We start from the raw sequence: 16,078 nt of genomic DNA, 5'->3' as shown, positions 1-16,078 counted from the left end.
CTTAAATCATTTGAACTGAATGGTGGAAACTTCAAAGTGAGATGTTTTTCCAATTGCAACACGAGCAATGTGGTCTATTGTATTCAATACCCGTGTGGCTTGAAATACATAGGAAAAACAACGCAAATGGTCAAAAAGCGAATCTTGCAACATCAGTCGAGAATCAGATGCAAGGTTGAAAATGCACCCCTAGTAGACCATTACACCAAAATGAAACACACTGAAAAAGACATGCTTTGGTGGGTCATAGAGGTAGTAAAACCCACAATTAGACAAACAAATGTTGACCATATACTCACAATGAGAGAGAATCGTTGGATTTGTCGTACGGACAATATCAAACAAGGTCTGAATTCAGCTACCGAATGGCACACTTTATCTTGCCTAGTATAAAACAGACACCTTATTTCTCATGATGGTTGTCACAATAATTAATATGATCTATAATGATGACTCTGTTCCTAAGATCTGTACTTTTATGTCTATTCACCCATATTAAGGTATTTAACACACTTACCATGACATCATGTATTAACCACACTAACTAAGATAACATCTGACTATCTTCATGGTAGAATTAATATGAAACCCCCCTTTTTTTAACATCACCTTAGATCTATAATATTACCAACGACAACAGTTTCCAGATCGTGTTTAATTTATGTTAAATTATGTTCATGTTGATTACTATAAGATAATTTGTAATATACATGTTTTGATTTCCTGAGCAATGTAATTGATCACTTTTGTTGGTACTGCCACGAGATGTAAAAATGTAAAAATCCTATGTCTTGTATAACACGTTATATGCTATTAGTAACAAGTCTATGTTACATCGAGGATAGTACAATGCATAACATAATGCACTTTTGTTAGGATAACCACGAGATCTACAAATGCGAGAATATTATGTCTTGTATAGCATATGTTACACGTGCTCAGTAACAAGTCTGTGTCCCACTGAGAAGATTATAATACATTAACTGGTTAAAGCCGTTGAACTGTGATGTCTTAGAACTATGTTATGTTGATTCTTTCTGACAGCGATATTCAGTGGTTTAAATAAAATATATCTGCTAAGGTCAGGTAGTATTTTTCGTAACGGATTTGTCTCATTAAAAAGGACCCATAGCTTCCTTGACCCTTTGGCGATATTATGACTAAATATATAGCCCTAGTTTAACTTCCCTGGTAATGTGACAACATATTGAGATCAAAAGGTTTCCTTTAGCCTTCTTTGAATCCATAGAACTTTATTTCAATTCATATATGATTCAATGACTGTTACACAGTCCAAGATGGCCGCCATTTTTACGTAGGTCAAGTACAACGGTGAACCACATTCCTGATTACGGTAGATTAAAACATATTCAACCATATAGCTACATTATGATTAATTATACAGTTTAGGTGCATTCAGGTTCGAAGCACGATATTTTTTCCTGACAACCAGCATTGTGCAAGTGATTGTTAAAAGCCCGTAAAAATGTAATCTATCCGTGTTTATATAGGTCCGTACATCTGAAAGATGGCCGCCGCGTTTACTTAGTGCACTCAACCACCGGCCCTAATTTACAATAGGTCAAGTCAAGTCAAGTCACAAAACTTATATAGCGCACTACATACCCATAGGGTTTCAAGGCGCTTAGGAAGGGGAGGTCCGCCCCTAATAAGTAAGCTTTAAAAACAGGTGATCTAGTCCGGTCAGATTAGGCGTTCCCGACTGTGGCGGAGTTTTTCGAGCCTAATCGACAATCTAAAATGTAAGTAGACCGTTATGACAGCTAGAGATTGTCTTTGTTTTTTAACATAAAGCGGGTTTACAAGAGGCAACACAAATCTGAAATGTTTTCGGGATAACGTTTGTTGTTTGACTAGCAGTGTCCTCACTATTTTAAGCTTAGACGTTAGACATGACACGATGCTTCACGACAGACTGCAGGGGCGTGCTCTCAAATTTTCGGCGTGAGTCGGCGTTGTCTCACCGTTTAAACTTGTTTACCCAAAATCAGTCGCTGTGTCTAGCAACATATAGTCATCTGAAGTGGGCTACAATACACAAGCGATGCTTCACAAATAGTGTTGATCTATACCAAATCTACTTTACTATTCTGAACTCATTCGCTCCCTCGCATTGAAGTAAAATGCAAGACACATACCTGCCTTCATCGAATTGCCTACCTTTTAATGATTTTCTGTCTTTTGAATGACCATATCACTAGACACTTATACAACATAGACTTGAGTCTTAGAAGTCCCTACCAAGAGACTCAGACTATTACGAGCGTAAATTTACAACGAGGAAGTCGTGTTCTTGACCCACCTAACTGAATTACCTGAGCAGTAGATAATACTCTGAGAGTTATCCTAGAATAATACTTGATGTCTAGTCGGTTAAAGTTAAATGGAAGTAACACACTAGCCAAACGGTGTTTACTCTTCTTGTTTGCAGTATAAAGTTTTGAAAAGGATATCAAGAGCAACGAGGATTTCTCCCGTTTGAACCTTCCTGTATTAGTTATTCTGCCAACAATTAGGTAGGAGTCACCTCAACGACCCTTGTTCCTTTGCTGTCCTTTATTAATTGTGTAGGATGTGCACCTAATATAGTGTTTTTTAATTTAGGCTATAGATTCATCTATTACGCCTCGGCAACAATATACAAACACGAAAATCAAGCTGCGTGTTTTTCTGAATTCACAAAGTAAGCAATCATTTCTACTTTGATTGGATTTATTGCTGTTTAAAAATTTTATAACCTTTAATAGATGAAAGCGAAGATGAGCTCTATAAGATTCGTTAATCATGACAATAACCATCTCTATGGTAGAACTTTTGATTTTCTGATCTCTAAAAGGGCATCCATCTTTCTCGAATATGGTAAATGACCATGTTTAATCTAATTTCACTGCTATGCAGTATTAAATCAGTCGTTTGATTAATCAGTATAAAGAGACCACTCTCCACATACGGGTTGTCTAGAATGAAATTTTTTTTAATTGTTATGTGTTCATCAATGTAATTGTTTGTATTGTGTCCACATAGGGGTTTTTGTGCAATTATTAACTGTCCTGAAGATGGTCTAACGGACTTCTGCCACCAAGACCGAAACGTCGACACCATCATCTAATTCCACATTATTTGATAACTACAGTTGATTTCTTTTCATTCATGAAATTAATCTCTGTTAAAACCACTCGGAAATAGATGTTATTTGATGAAATGTGGATTTGAGTTAACCCATCCTTCATGCTATATTGCCTAAAAAATCTATTGTTCCTTTTGTATCCCCCTTGTTTTGATTTTGATTGATATATAAAACGATTTGTGTTTTATTCACAAAAACAAATCCCGTGTGTGTACCTTTTATCTTTAATAAGTTTTTTGACAACATTTATGTCACGTGTATAATTGGTCTAAAGTACACTTCCAAATTCAACTATAAAGAAATAGAACTAAGTGATCACAAGCAAAATCCCTTGTTGGCAATCTCACTATACCACTTTATAAGAAAGGCAGAATTAAAATTTTATGTGGGATGCAGTATCTTAAGCGAGTACGGGTAAACCGAAGAAGTTCTATGAGGAACCTTTCAACTTCTTGACCTTTGGTCCTGTAGAAACTGACAACAACTGTACTACCAGCAAATGAGCTGAGCTAACTACATTCGGACACAATAGATAGGGGAGGGAACGGGGTTGGTCCTAACAGCACCAGTTGCATCACAGCCAGTGATGACAGTGCATTGATACACACACTAAAGAGCTTCCGTCCCTCTAAAACTTTCATGACACACACCAATGGTTATCAGCAACATTGGCCACCTCTGCATATCCACTTTTTAGAGGCACCAAAATTGGCACCACTAATTTCAGCACAGTAGGAAAGAATACACCAAAGTATCACAAGGTCAAGACAAGCATTCAATGAATCAGATAGCATTGAGTAACTAGTTGGGATTTCTGGATGGCTTAACACTATTGTAGAAACAAGCCTGCGATACACTAGGGCTTCCTCGCGTAACATACATGGGTGGAGGGTGCCCCAGTGACTATCCCTTTAGATGAATCCTGTATCATATTCCAATAATGTCACCCTTGATTTCTCAGCCCTCCTCAGGTCTGCTGAAAACAGAGATAAAGGGCAGACCATCATCGTCCATTTCACAGTTTCCAATGAATGAGCTGAGAAGGTGGAAGGCCGGGGAAGCTACTGCTTCCCTTGGTGATGTTGCAGCAGCGGGAAAAAAAAAAACTTCAGGTAGTCACTGCTGTGATGTTTAAATAGCCAATGAATAACCAGATTTTGAATCCGGTATTCACACTAATGTCGGACAATGGAATCTGTGCATAAGTCTACATTTATATGTTTTTGATAAACAAAAGGGGCTATGTTAAATGCTCAAATCTTTAGAAATAAATGGGTATTTTAAAAAAAATCATTTAAGTCTGGGCTTGACCACTTTTCTTTTAAGCCAATTCCACTGAAACAGATAATTACATAGAGCCAAATCCACTGTAGAATTAATTATAAATCCCTACAATTAATTAGACCACAATTTCATAAATTGAGTGTCTTCAGGTTTGTCCACTTACAGAGTATTACACAAAATCTTTTCTTGAATGAATAAGCTCCCGTGGTGCATTGCGTGGACTTAAAAGAACAGACAGTTTACAGATCTTTATAGATTGACCAAGATGCAATTTATTTCAAGTAATACCCTTGTTTTTTCCTGTACAGTTTCACAAAATATTTTAAATCATATTCTGGACCAATCACAAACACAAAGTAGGCTATATTCATCCAAAACAGGAACTTAACTCAGTTTCTATCTTCGATAATGAAGGCTGCTGAACTTTTAGGACATGAGTTTAGAAAAAAGTGTTCTAACTGATGAAATGTCCCACTTTTAAAATTTTGGAACACAGGAACTTTGGCCTCGACTGTGATGGGTTGCTCCCCAATGAAGTTTCACCTACTTCAAGCTCTGTTAAAATTGTATAGAAGTTACTCTTATTTTACTGCAAAGTCAAGTGTCCATGCACAGATATGTAAGGATTTCTGGGTAGGTTGCAGGGGATATTTATACACTGTGTGTGCACTATATATGTTGAATGTGGGTGAATGTTAGCGTGGAATAAGTCTTTCATTTTACTGTATGGGGATAGGAATCCATCTTGGTTAGCTTGTGTAGGAGTGATACAGGCGATAGAGAGACCATGCCAGACAGGGATGCAGATTGTAAGAACATTTCTGAGAATCTTCTGAAGTGGACTACGCTCTTGTGAAAGTAAGAAAAGAGACGGAGGGCCCTCTTGAAAAGTAGAAATAGTTTCTACCCCTTCCAGCTTAATTTTCCCCCAACGTGTTACTGCAGATAGTGTTGTGGAGTAGCTGAGTGGGAAGATCTCTTTTGTGCCTTATTCTCTGATTTCCCAGTCAGGGACCAATCAGCTCTAAACAGTTTTCCTGGCAAATATGAATGGTCGATTTTAGATAAACCAGTCTGGGGAAATAAATAAAATGTCAGCAAACTGCCTGAAACCAGCATCAGAGTTGGATCTCTCGAATCCACATCTATATAACTGGGATAAATCCTGCGTACAAACTAAGGTCAGTTAGCCAGGATTTTCATAGACTAGCGGCAGGGTGGGCTGGAAATATTTGAACTCCAGAATCAGGATCTTGGACTGTTAGCTTTCTCACGAAGTGGGAAAAAGCTGCGCAAGTATACAGCTGTCCACGCAGGTGTCTATCTAAAGGGGTAACTGCATGATGGTGAGAAAGGAGTGTGCTGGTCGGTGTCCCAAAGAAGAAGAAGAACCTGCCTCATTCAGTCATCAGCTGAGTGGCATGGTGACTAAGAAGCTGTGCAAGGGACTAGGTCCAACTTCTGTTGGGAGAGTTGCATTCACCTTGAGAGGAGGTCAATTCACTGTGGAAAAGAGGTCCTGGAAGTAAGCCCTGCAAGGGGATACAGCCTACAAAAGGAGACCACAGCTGTTCAGGAAGGAGAAGGAACAGTGATTGACCAAGTTTAGGATGGTCAAGAGGCTCCGGGTACTTGTGGCAAGAGCTTGGCATCAGGAACAGAATGCTGGAGCAGGAGTGCACCTGCTGCAAAACATTGGCTGGAATCTAGCGTTTGACTATGTTTTTGTGGGTCACAGAAGAAGCTAAGAAATTAGTGCCAAGAAAAATATGAACCAGAATGGTTTTAGTGGTCTCTCAGATGACAGACTTTAATGTTTAAATGAATTACACTTAGGTGAAGGTTGGTTTTGGACTGTTTGAGCAGAGGCCTTGGGCTGCGGTTAGTAGGCCTGCTTTATGATTTGTGACTATCTTGACAGAGTCTGTGGGCCTCACTGTGTTGATCAGGAAGAGTTTGTTATTTCCAGGAGGCCTTAGTTAGTTGTATTGCTAGTTATAACTGTTGGGCCATGCAGTTAAGCAAATTGTCATATTGTACCTCATTGATAACAGAAATACAGGATTTACAATTTAGTTCCTCACTGTGCAATATGTTAAGAGTATGTGATTCACACTTTGGTTATCTGCATATATCTGTGGAGTATTTAGCCTTTTGTTCTATAAAGTACTTTACTTTTTAAAAATGTAAAAGCACTGACTGGAGAAGGATTTAATGAGTGTTAATACATTTATTACAGAGTTCTGAATTTCCTACCCACATTACCTCCCAGAAGAAGGTGTCACTACCTCGAGAGTCTAGTGCTGAAGAATGGTCTTAGTTTTCAATCTTGGGTGATAATATTACAGGGACTCCTGGACACCATAGTAAAAAATCTCAATTGCTATAAATGGAGTCCAGTAAACTCTTGATACCCTTAGGCACTACTAACCAGTCCTCACATATTCTATATCAAAGGAGAAATCAGAAGTCAGAGTTCTTCTCCAAGAAGTATGTGGAGAATGCAAAAAGGTTTAACATTGCAAAAAATTTCACAGAACAAAGACAAAACAGCACATTTGGGCAGTGCCTATTTGGATATTTGACCACATAGACATGGCAGAGGGTAGGAAAGACCCTCTGAACAGGCTTCCAACAGGGTGCTGTACAGTACATCCCTCAATCATCCGACTCCTCCCCAACATGAGGAACATTAACGGTTTTCAGCTAAAAACAGTCCTATATTCAGCTCTTACCACAGATGAGAGATGGGGGTTTTGAAGCTCGCCAGCAGTTATGATCCTCTCCCACAACTTAAGGGGGACATTAGCGATGTGATACGCACATGTGATGGCAGAGGAATGCAGAGGAGCCAGGTACGGAGCAGGGACTGTGGGCCAGCCAGGAGTTTGCAGATCTATCACAACCAACTCCTCTTCCACCAAAACCACAAGGGCCCTTGGCTCATCAAACTCTGTAGAAAAATAAAACTGGAAGCATAAACAGGAGGTCCAGAGAAACCAGCTGAGACAAATCAAATGTAAGAGATAAGAGCTGGCAGAAATGAAGGCTAGAACAAGGTTTGTTCTTCCAAATAGCAGACTGCATACCCTCCTCTACCTCTGTGTTGTACACGGTGAAGAAGTCAATGACGCGAGAAGTGAAGTCCAGTGTGACCAATGACTTCCCCTGCTGAACTGTCACACAGTGTCTGTCGCCATAGCTGGCCCGAGGCATGCCACCACTGAATATGATGAAATTATTCCTAAAGCCGGAAGAAAACAAGTGACAAAGAATGAATAGAAGAGACGCCAAAGAGTGTGGATCCAAAACATTCATGCAGAGGAATGTATACTTTTTAACTAATAAGGGGTGAAAAGCTTTGGCTGGGCGTCAGGACTTAAGTGCAGCAATTTACATAGCTTTAAGAAAAATAACACACAAACAGCTATTCACTTTTTAATCAGAGCCCAAATTAACCACTCTCAATTAATATCTAACCTAACCATTGCCCATCATGAAAAATAAAGCACCAATCAGTCATTCACACAACACTATGGAAAGGAAAGCCCCACCCAGCCACCAATTAACCAACACTGAATGCGGTCCACATTCAGACATGTCAAGGGACCCAGTTGCAAGCACATAATTCGGAGTTATATGCTCCGGTCAAAAAATAAAAATAAATAATAAGACCTCAAACTCTGACACCCAACAAAATTAGATACCATTACTCACAAATCTATGTACCTTACAAAGCTAATCAATGCCCTCAATCGATTAAGCTAAAATAAATGTCAATTAACCAAGTTACTTGCCCAACCACTCAATGCCCGCAGAATTATGTTGCTTCGAAAATCTTCACACCCAACAGTTCCAAAATATGCTCTGAATCAGGTGCTCCAATCATGCAGTAAATAACTTCCTAATTAATGACGTACTCAAATAAAGACATGCCTCAATGCCATATTAGGTTGCTTAAAACATACAAAAGCTGATGAGAGGAAATGCTTGCAAATTGTCTAACCACTGGCAATCACTGGGGGTAGCAGGCCACCCCATCGTTGACAAGGAAACTGGCCTTGGATTACTTGTGTTCTGGTTCAGAGAGGACCCGGAGCCTGATCAAGACTGGTTTGTGAACAGCTGCATCTATTCGGAGGTGGTATGATGGACAAAAGAACGATGGTTTGGAATGCTTCCCTGAACAGCAGACAGTGGTTAGACTTACTGCAAACATTCCTCCCATCCGGAGGGTTTTATATTAGGTTTCTTAAGCAACTATCAATTATCCACAAATTTTAGAACCCAGTAACTAGCCACTGATCTAACCAGGAAGCCCAATCCAAACCAAAATAAAAATGTAAACTTTAAAGTGTTCAAACAATACTACTACTGACTAAAGGATGCTATAAAAACATAACCACTATTGTAATAAAGAGCAGCATTATTTTTGTAATTATTTGCACTGTGCTTGAAAAGAAAGTACTGCTCAACTGTATATCAGTTTAAATTCTAAAAGAACTTTTAAAAAGCAATTCTCTGACCAGGTATTACAAACAGAGTAAAAAAATGCAGAGACGGGCCTATTCAAACTATGATTAGACAGAAAACAGGAGCACAAGGTGGCATGTTCCCATTAGAAACTAGACCAACAAAATGATCCTAATGAAAAACAGAAAATTGATAAATACTGCACTAGAAGGACTGAAATGCAGCAACTAGATAGTTTGGCCGGGCCCAAAACCAACTACCCCTCTGCAACAACACTCTCATAGCTAAACAGTTGAGTGGAGGGCCTCAAAACAAGAACATTCACTGCAAACCATCAAAGACAACTCACTACACATAGAACATTCAAGCAGTTAGGGTGGAAGGTTAAAAGACTCGCCAAAATTCACCGATTTCGAAACACCACCATGTGACTCACTCTCACCCTAAACACTACCCAACCACAGTGGTTCAGGAACAGAATTCCCCAGTGGAGAACCTCCTTTGGATGAATCACCACTGCAGATCAAGGTCTGCACAAAGTTGGAGAACAACAAGTAAGTGGTGAGACCTGCCCTATACAAATACCCAGTTACATAACATCTAAAAACATACTTAAACATTCTAAAGGGGAGGTGCACAACTCCATTTTTCGAACCCACTATATGCTGCAAGATCTTACAAGTGCTAATCTTCAATCACACACACCCATGCAACTGAAGGAGGCTTCAATCGCAACAGCATACAATAAATACTGTGACCCCTTAAGAGAAATCTTACAAAGTTAGCTATTAGGTGCTCTGCGATTACAGTAATGGGTCACACGGGCTGAGCTCTTCGAAATCTAACCTGGGGACAGCCAGGATATGTTTATTAGAACACAACCAGCACAAATGTTAATTCTATGCAAATGAAACAGTCAATACCACACACATTGTGCGCTATTTCTCCATCTTCTTGTTAGTGGATCTTAAAGTCAAGTCGATCATTTCAGGTGGTGCCTGCTCAAGAGGGTGTCACCTCGCCACAGCTCAACTCCAATCACAGTGGGGACCACTTGACTATTGTCCAACTGGGAGCAGATCTGTTTGGCAGAACCTAGGAAATCCAGAAAATGGGTGCATAGTCCAACTTACCCTGAGGAACATGTTCGCCACTGGATTTTGTTGATGGCTTTGCAGGGAAACGGACCTGAAAGAAAAGATAAGATTCGGAACACTCCTTGCTTAAGTTGCACATACGTGGAGCTCTGGAGGCAGACAAGTCCAGTCCTCTCCACAGGGTAAATCGTACACATTTATTAATCAGTTGCATACAGCAGCCATATCAACTTAGTATAACCAGATCACATATTCTCTCGCCCACAGCCACACGAAAACATCCTTGGAAGCTTCAACTTTAATTAAGTATATTTCAGCTGCATACAGTGAAATAAGCTTATAAGCGCTCTGTACAGTGCAGAAACGGGACTGAACTATCCAAAGAATACATATGGTGGCAGCTGGACTGAAGAATCAGAACTAAGCCTCAAAATCAAACCCCAGCGTTGGACTGCCTTACCTCTGCAGTATGTTTAAAAATAATCTTTTTTTTTTTCTTTTTTTTTTTTTTAAAGATCCTGCAATGCAAAGTACACTTAAGGTCACATGTATCAAGGTATTTTGCGATTGCACAAAATGTGATTCGCAAAAATGGGCCGTTTGCGATCGCAAAATGGCCTTTTGCAATGCATGAATGTTTTTGAGATTTGCAATTTAGGTAATCGCAATTTCTTGCAATTACCTAAATTGAGAATGCAAATAGGGAATCGCAATTTGCAATTCCCTAATGCATATGCAAGAAGCTTTTCCTAAATGAGAACTGTGCATTTAGGAAATGCTAAGTTGAAGTTTATGCTAATATGTGCATACTTTGAAAAATGCACAAAACTGCATTTTTCAAAGTGCCATGTGGTGCACACATGCCCTTAGGGCAAGTGCGAGCCTCACATATGCACCTTTTTTTTTTTTGTTAGGTGCACCTCAGGGGTCTTTAGGCCCCCGGGCACCCTTGCATTACCTAATGTGACATTACCAATTAAGTAATCGCATTTTAAGCAACGCAAAAACATTCCCACCTATGGACCCTGAGGCCCATAGGAAAGAATGGAGCAGCAATAGCAAATAGCAATTCCCTAATTGTGTTTGCGATTCTTAAAAATCGCTATTTGGTAATCGCAACATGTAACTTTCATGCATTTGCCCCTAAATACCTTTTACTTTGAGGGTGAAGATGCAGAATACAATGGGCTAGTGGTACAAGAGTGATCACTGTGCAGTTCACCAGGTGCTCCCAAAAAGAAGACAATTCACACTTGGGGCTGTGCATCTACTGCATGCTCACTTATCACTAGGGCACTTTAAACAAGATGCCACTGTCCACGTTGCCCAATTACCAGAGATCTTTAGCTTACCAAGGGCAAAGAAAGCCTTCATGATCTTGTTAGGCTGTTGAAATGGGTAAATACGATGTCAATGAGTACCATGTGTGCAGGTCTGACTATGGCAAGATCAATAAATGCAATGCCAACAAATGCCATAACCTGTGCCCATATGACAATGCAAATGTTCATAAATACAAAGTCAATGTATGTCATAATCTATGCTTGCACAACAGCGATGATACGGGTAGCGGCAATGCCAATGTATGTCACAATCCATGAACAAACAACGTTACCAGCAAAAGCCATGTCAATGTAGGTCATGATCTAGGAAAGCATAACTATGTCAATCTCGGTAAAAACAATACCAATGTACGCAATGACAACTGTTCACAAGCTATTGAGAACGTTGATAAAAATGACACCAGTGACTGCCATATTTTTAGGAGTTCCAGTGAACTTGCACCATTGCTGTTGGATTTACCCAAGATGACCTCCTCATCAACCCAGAGATAAGTGGCGATACAGGCCCTATGACCTGCACCCACGCCAATCGAACAACAGGTCACAGGTGAGGTCTCACTTAAACCAAAGAAAAACGCACGGCCGGGGTATACCTTAATCAATCCCACAGATAGATAGTTGCACCACAAACACTTCCGTGGCATGACCAGCTGATGGGTGACCAGGGTTGCAAGTTGTTGGTGGTGTTGCCACTAACAACTATTGGGGCATAATACTAATGTGTTATTAAAATGCCCCCAGGTAAGTGGCTTTTTTCGATTGCTGGAAGACACAAAATTCCTTTGCACTCAGAATGTTACCAAGCGGTAAACCCTTCAATTTCCATGTTTAGAACATGGACCCCGAAGTTTGCAATACCTCTACAATTAAAAAAAAAACCCACTTAATATTTTTCTTAATGCATCAATTGGTAGGTTGCGCAACCACTCAATGGTCTCTTTGTAATGAGGTGGTCTACTGCTAAAACCGCAGGAGGAATGCGAATAACTGAAAGCAATGCTCTAGTTTCACATGCTAGGACTTTCAGAGTTGCTCATTAAAAACTTCCGATATAATGGTCTGTAACCGGGTCCAGAGAATATAGATAGCAACCGAGCACAAAAGGGAACAAGGAGTGATAGAACTTAGAAATACTGTGGAAACTATGGATCTACTCAGCCACAGAGGTTTCAGCTTGTCAATGCTAGTTAAGAAAGAAGATTTTTGGATATTGGTCATTGCCAAAGATTGGACTTCTTGGCACTCTCGACTTGAAAGATTGACAGAAACTATGATTATCAGTTTTGTGGAGAAAACAGGCCTACACAAAATGGGGCCTACTGGGTTTGATGAGATAAATAACTGTTTAGATACAATTCTAAACTCCAGCATGGTTATTTTGGGGGTATTTCAGCAGCCCCCCCCCCCCCCACTCACCTACTTCCAGTGGCTATGGCATGGGCGTGAAATTGTGGAAGAGGATTGCACGAATTATGCTTTTAGTAAACATCACAGACCAAAATAAACAAGCTGGAAGACAGAGGATTGTTCTTCACATGCATGCAAGATTGAGGAACTGGAGTGGCAGAGATGAGTAGCATCAGTCAAGCAGACTGATAGGCGGCATGAAACCTTTTAAAAGGAATACAGCAGTTTATTGCTGTGAATTAGCATACAGGAGATAAACATACATCTACTTTCCTGGACTGCCTTATGAAAAAGAAAAAAAATGTTCCCAGAAAGTGAGCACTTGTGCAATAATACATGAAGCCTTTCATAGAGGTGGTAAAGAGACTATCCTCCATAAGAGGGACAAAGATATGCTTGGAAGCCTAAAACAAAGTCAGAAAATAGAATGCAAGCAAATGTGAGTTAGAAACGACAAAGCCAATGGTAAGCAATGTGCTGAATGCATTCCCAAGGAAGCTTCCAACATTTCCCCAAGAAGTCTTCCACAACCAGACAGCTGTGCTGTCTAGTAGGCTTCAACCTAAACAGCGATCGCAGAATTGATACACCTGTACCAAACTGGCTCTATGTCACAAAGATCCACCAAATTAAACAGTTAGATTACAGAATAGCCTTGCATCGGCAAGTACAGTTAATGAACCAACTGCAGTTGCTGCACTGGGTGCCAACAAAGCAAAGGACACTACAGAAAGGACCCTTTTTACTCACCATACTGAGGTGAAGGGGAGTTTGGCCTGAATTCATAGCGTGGATTAAACTACCATTCAAAAACCTAATTGCCAAATTAATGGTAAACTGAATCCAAGCAATTTATAATTCAGAGGAACAGAGCAGGCTTGCCCTCTCTCATCGATGCTATTCACATTGGCTGTAGAACTTTTAGTTGAATGGATGCAGCCACGAGAGTATGATTGGGAGGGTAAATACGGATGAGTGGATATTCCTACATGCAGACATCCTTCTAAATATCACTGACCCTATACACACACAAGCCTTAAAATAATATTTGAGGTACATCAGAATACACCAGGTTAGACATCAACTGGGACAAGTCGTCAATATTCCCAGTGGGAGGATGGATACCACAAGAGACTCTTCCAACACCCCTTAGATTAGGATACTTCAGAGGAACCCAGCATTGTTGCCCTCTCTTGCCAACGCTATTTACATTGGCTGTAGACCGGTTAGCTGAATGGATACACACGGATCCAGCCATGAGGAGATGGGTATGGGGAATGGTATGTTATGTTAACTGTATTTGTAAAGCATCGCTTATCACTTGATAGGGTATCCAGGCACTGGGGCAGGTGAATAGGTGCGTGAGACGTAGTTAGTTGAAGGGCCAAGTCTTCAGCCTCTTGCGGAATTCAAGAAGCATGGAGGAGGCCCTGATGTGTAGTCGAAGGTAGTTCCATGTTTTGTATGTGATGTGGGAGAAAGCTAGGCCTCCCGTTCTGCTTTTGCGGATCAGGGGGTGTATGTGAAAGAGTGAGACTGAGTGCTGTTGTCTGGTGGGTTGGTGGAAGTGAAAGTGGCTGTTAAGGTATGCTGACCCTATGTTGTGCAGTGACCAGTATGTGTGTGTGAATAGTTTGAATTGACAGCATTTGTGTGTCAGAAGCCAATGAAGTTCCCTGCGTTGTGGCGTGATGTGGGTGTGACGTGGGACTTTTGGGATGAATGTCTTGTTGCAGCATTCTGCATGATCTGAAGTTGGTGTAGGAGGTGGTTAGAGATTCTGGTGTAGAGAGCGTTGCTGTAGTCTAGTCTGCTTGTGACTAGGGTGTGAGTGACTGTACGCCTGGTATTCCTGGGTGTCCGTTTTCAGATTTTTCTGAGGATGCGTAGTATATGAAAGCAGGGGGAGCGGACTGAGTTTACCTGTGCTAGCATGCTGAGTTTGTCATCTAAGATGATTAGAGAGGAGCAGATATCCCTATACGCAGGCAGCATTCTTCTATCACCGATCGTACCCACATTAGAAAGACTCAAGAATATATGCGATATATCAGAACTACACCAGGCATGAGCTCAACTGGGACAAGTCAGTGATATTCACATTGGGAGGATGGACCCTGCAAGACACTTTTCCAATATGCCTTACATTACAACACCTGTACTTTAAATACATAGGAATCTGAATAGCATCAGATAAAAAGACACAATGCAAAGACAACCTTGAACCATGATTAAGTAGGCTAAAGGCTGATGTGTCTCACTGGGAGTAATCTCCTATTAACAGTGCTGCGAAGTGAAGCAGTGTATAAAATGATTGCTTTACCCAAGTTTCTTTAGACACAACACAACAGAACCTCACAAAATTCCTAAAATCGTTTTTCCAGAAAATAGATAATACTACCAGAACACTACCATGCCTGGGGCGCTCTGCTATGTTTACAAAGGTAAACACGAGAAGAAAGATTAGCAATCCCGAACATACAGAAGAACGAGGCAGCACAGTACAGCATAGTGAATGATTGGGCATACTGCCACCAAGATAAATCTGAACTCAAGGTTAATTGTTTTATATTCGATCTCAGGGGTTACACACAGGTGCTAAGGGGGTGGGGTGGAGGGATGGGGGCGGATTAAGGGCCAGTTCCGTACGATGCCCCACCAGTGACCAATCCTATATTCCAATTTTGGAACAACTTAACTAAAGAAACAGGATGGGGCATTAGGTGAACACCTAAAACACATATAATGGAGGGTGCACACCTAATGTAAACAACTAAATTATCAAGATTTAAGAATGGGAGGCAGTAGGTATATCAACCTTAAAGTTTGTGACACAAATTGAATTGTTCCCCTCGGTTTTAACCTACAAATGGAATATGAAATCAGTAAGTCCCATTGGAAGGGCCAGACTGGCCATAGCGGGCGTTTCCTCAGTGGGCCGCCAGGGTGGGAGCCGGTTTTGGACCCTGGGCCGTTTTGGTTACCAGGTGCCGGTTTTGCAGGATAGCAGCGTTTTCCACATAATTTCTCAGTGGATATTTCAAGCCTTGCTGAAGACTAATAACTCAAAGAAGGGTACCCCAATCAACCATTGATTAATCTTATTTTATAAGCTGATGTGTAACCTCATTTTACACATCAGAGGAAATTAATTTTTCCATATTTTAAACAGATACATTTCTTGTCATCATGTATCTCAGCCATTTGCAATACACGTTAAGACTTGGCAAATCAATAATGTCAAACATATTAGAATCACATAGAAATAGCACTTACCAAGTCTTAACATGTATTGGAAATTGTTCAGATACATGTTGACCAGAAAT

At 40.4% G+C, this 16,078-nt stretch overlaps 1 protein-coding gene across 2 annotated transcripts in view; it reads right to left on the bottom strand.

Annotated features, from left to right (window-relative positions):
* Window positions 1-16,078, bottom strand: part of LLGL1 (LLGL scribble cell polarity complex component 1) — a 380,830-nt gene that overhangs the window by 186,377 nt on the left and 178,375 nt on the right. For both annotated transcript variants that reach the window (XM_085628972.1, XM_085628973.1), the window contains exons 8-10: window positions 10,039-10,093; window positions 7,522-7,676; window positions 7,168-7,385 (exon numbers count right to left, since the gene is read on the bottom strand). In XM_085628972.1, coding sequence (XP_085485098.1) covers window positions 7,168-7,385; window positions 7,522-7,676; window positions 10,039-10,093 — 428 coding nt within the window. The remainder of the gene's footprint in view (window positions 1-7,167; window positions 7,386-7,521; window positions 7,677-10,038; window positions 10,094-16,078) is intronic.

Source organism: Triturus cristatus, chromosome 10 (genome assembly GCF_964204655.1).
Source record: "Triturus cristatus chromosome 10, aTriCri1.1, whole genome shotgun sequence".
Classification (NCBI taxonomy): domain Eukaryota; kingdom Metazoa; phylum Chordata; class Amphibia; order Caudata; family Salamandridae; genus Triturus; species Triturus cristatus.
This window is presented reverse-complemented; position numbering and strand designations above follow the sequence as displayed.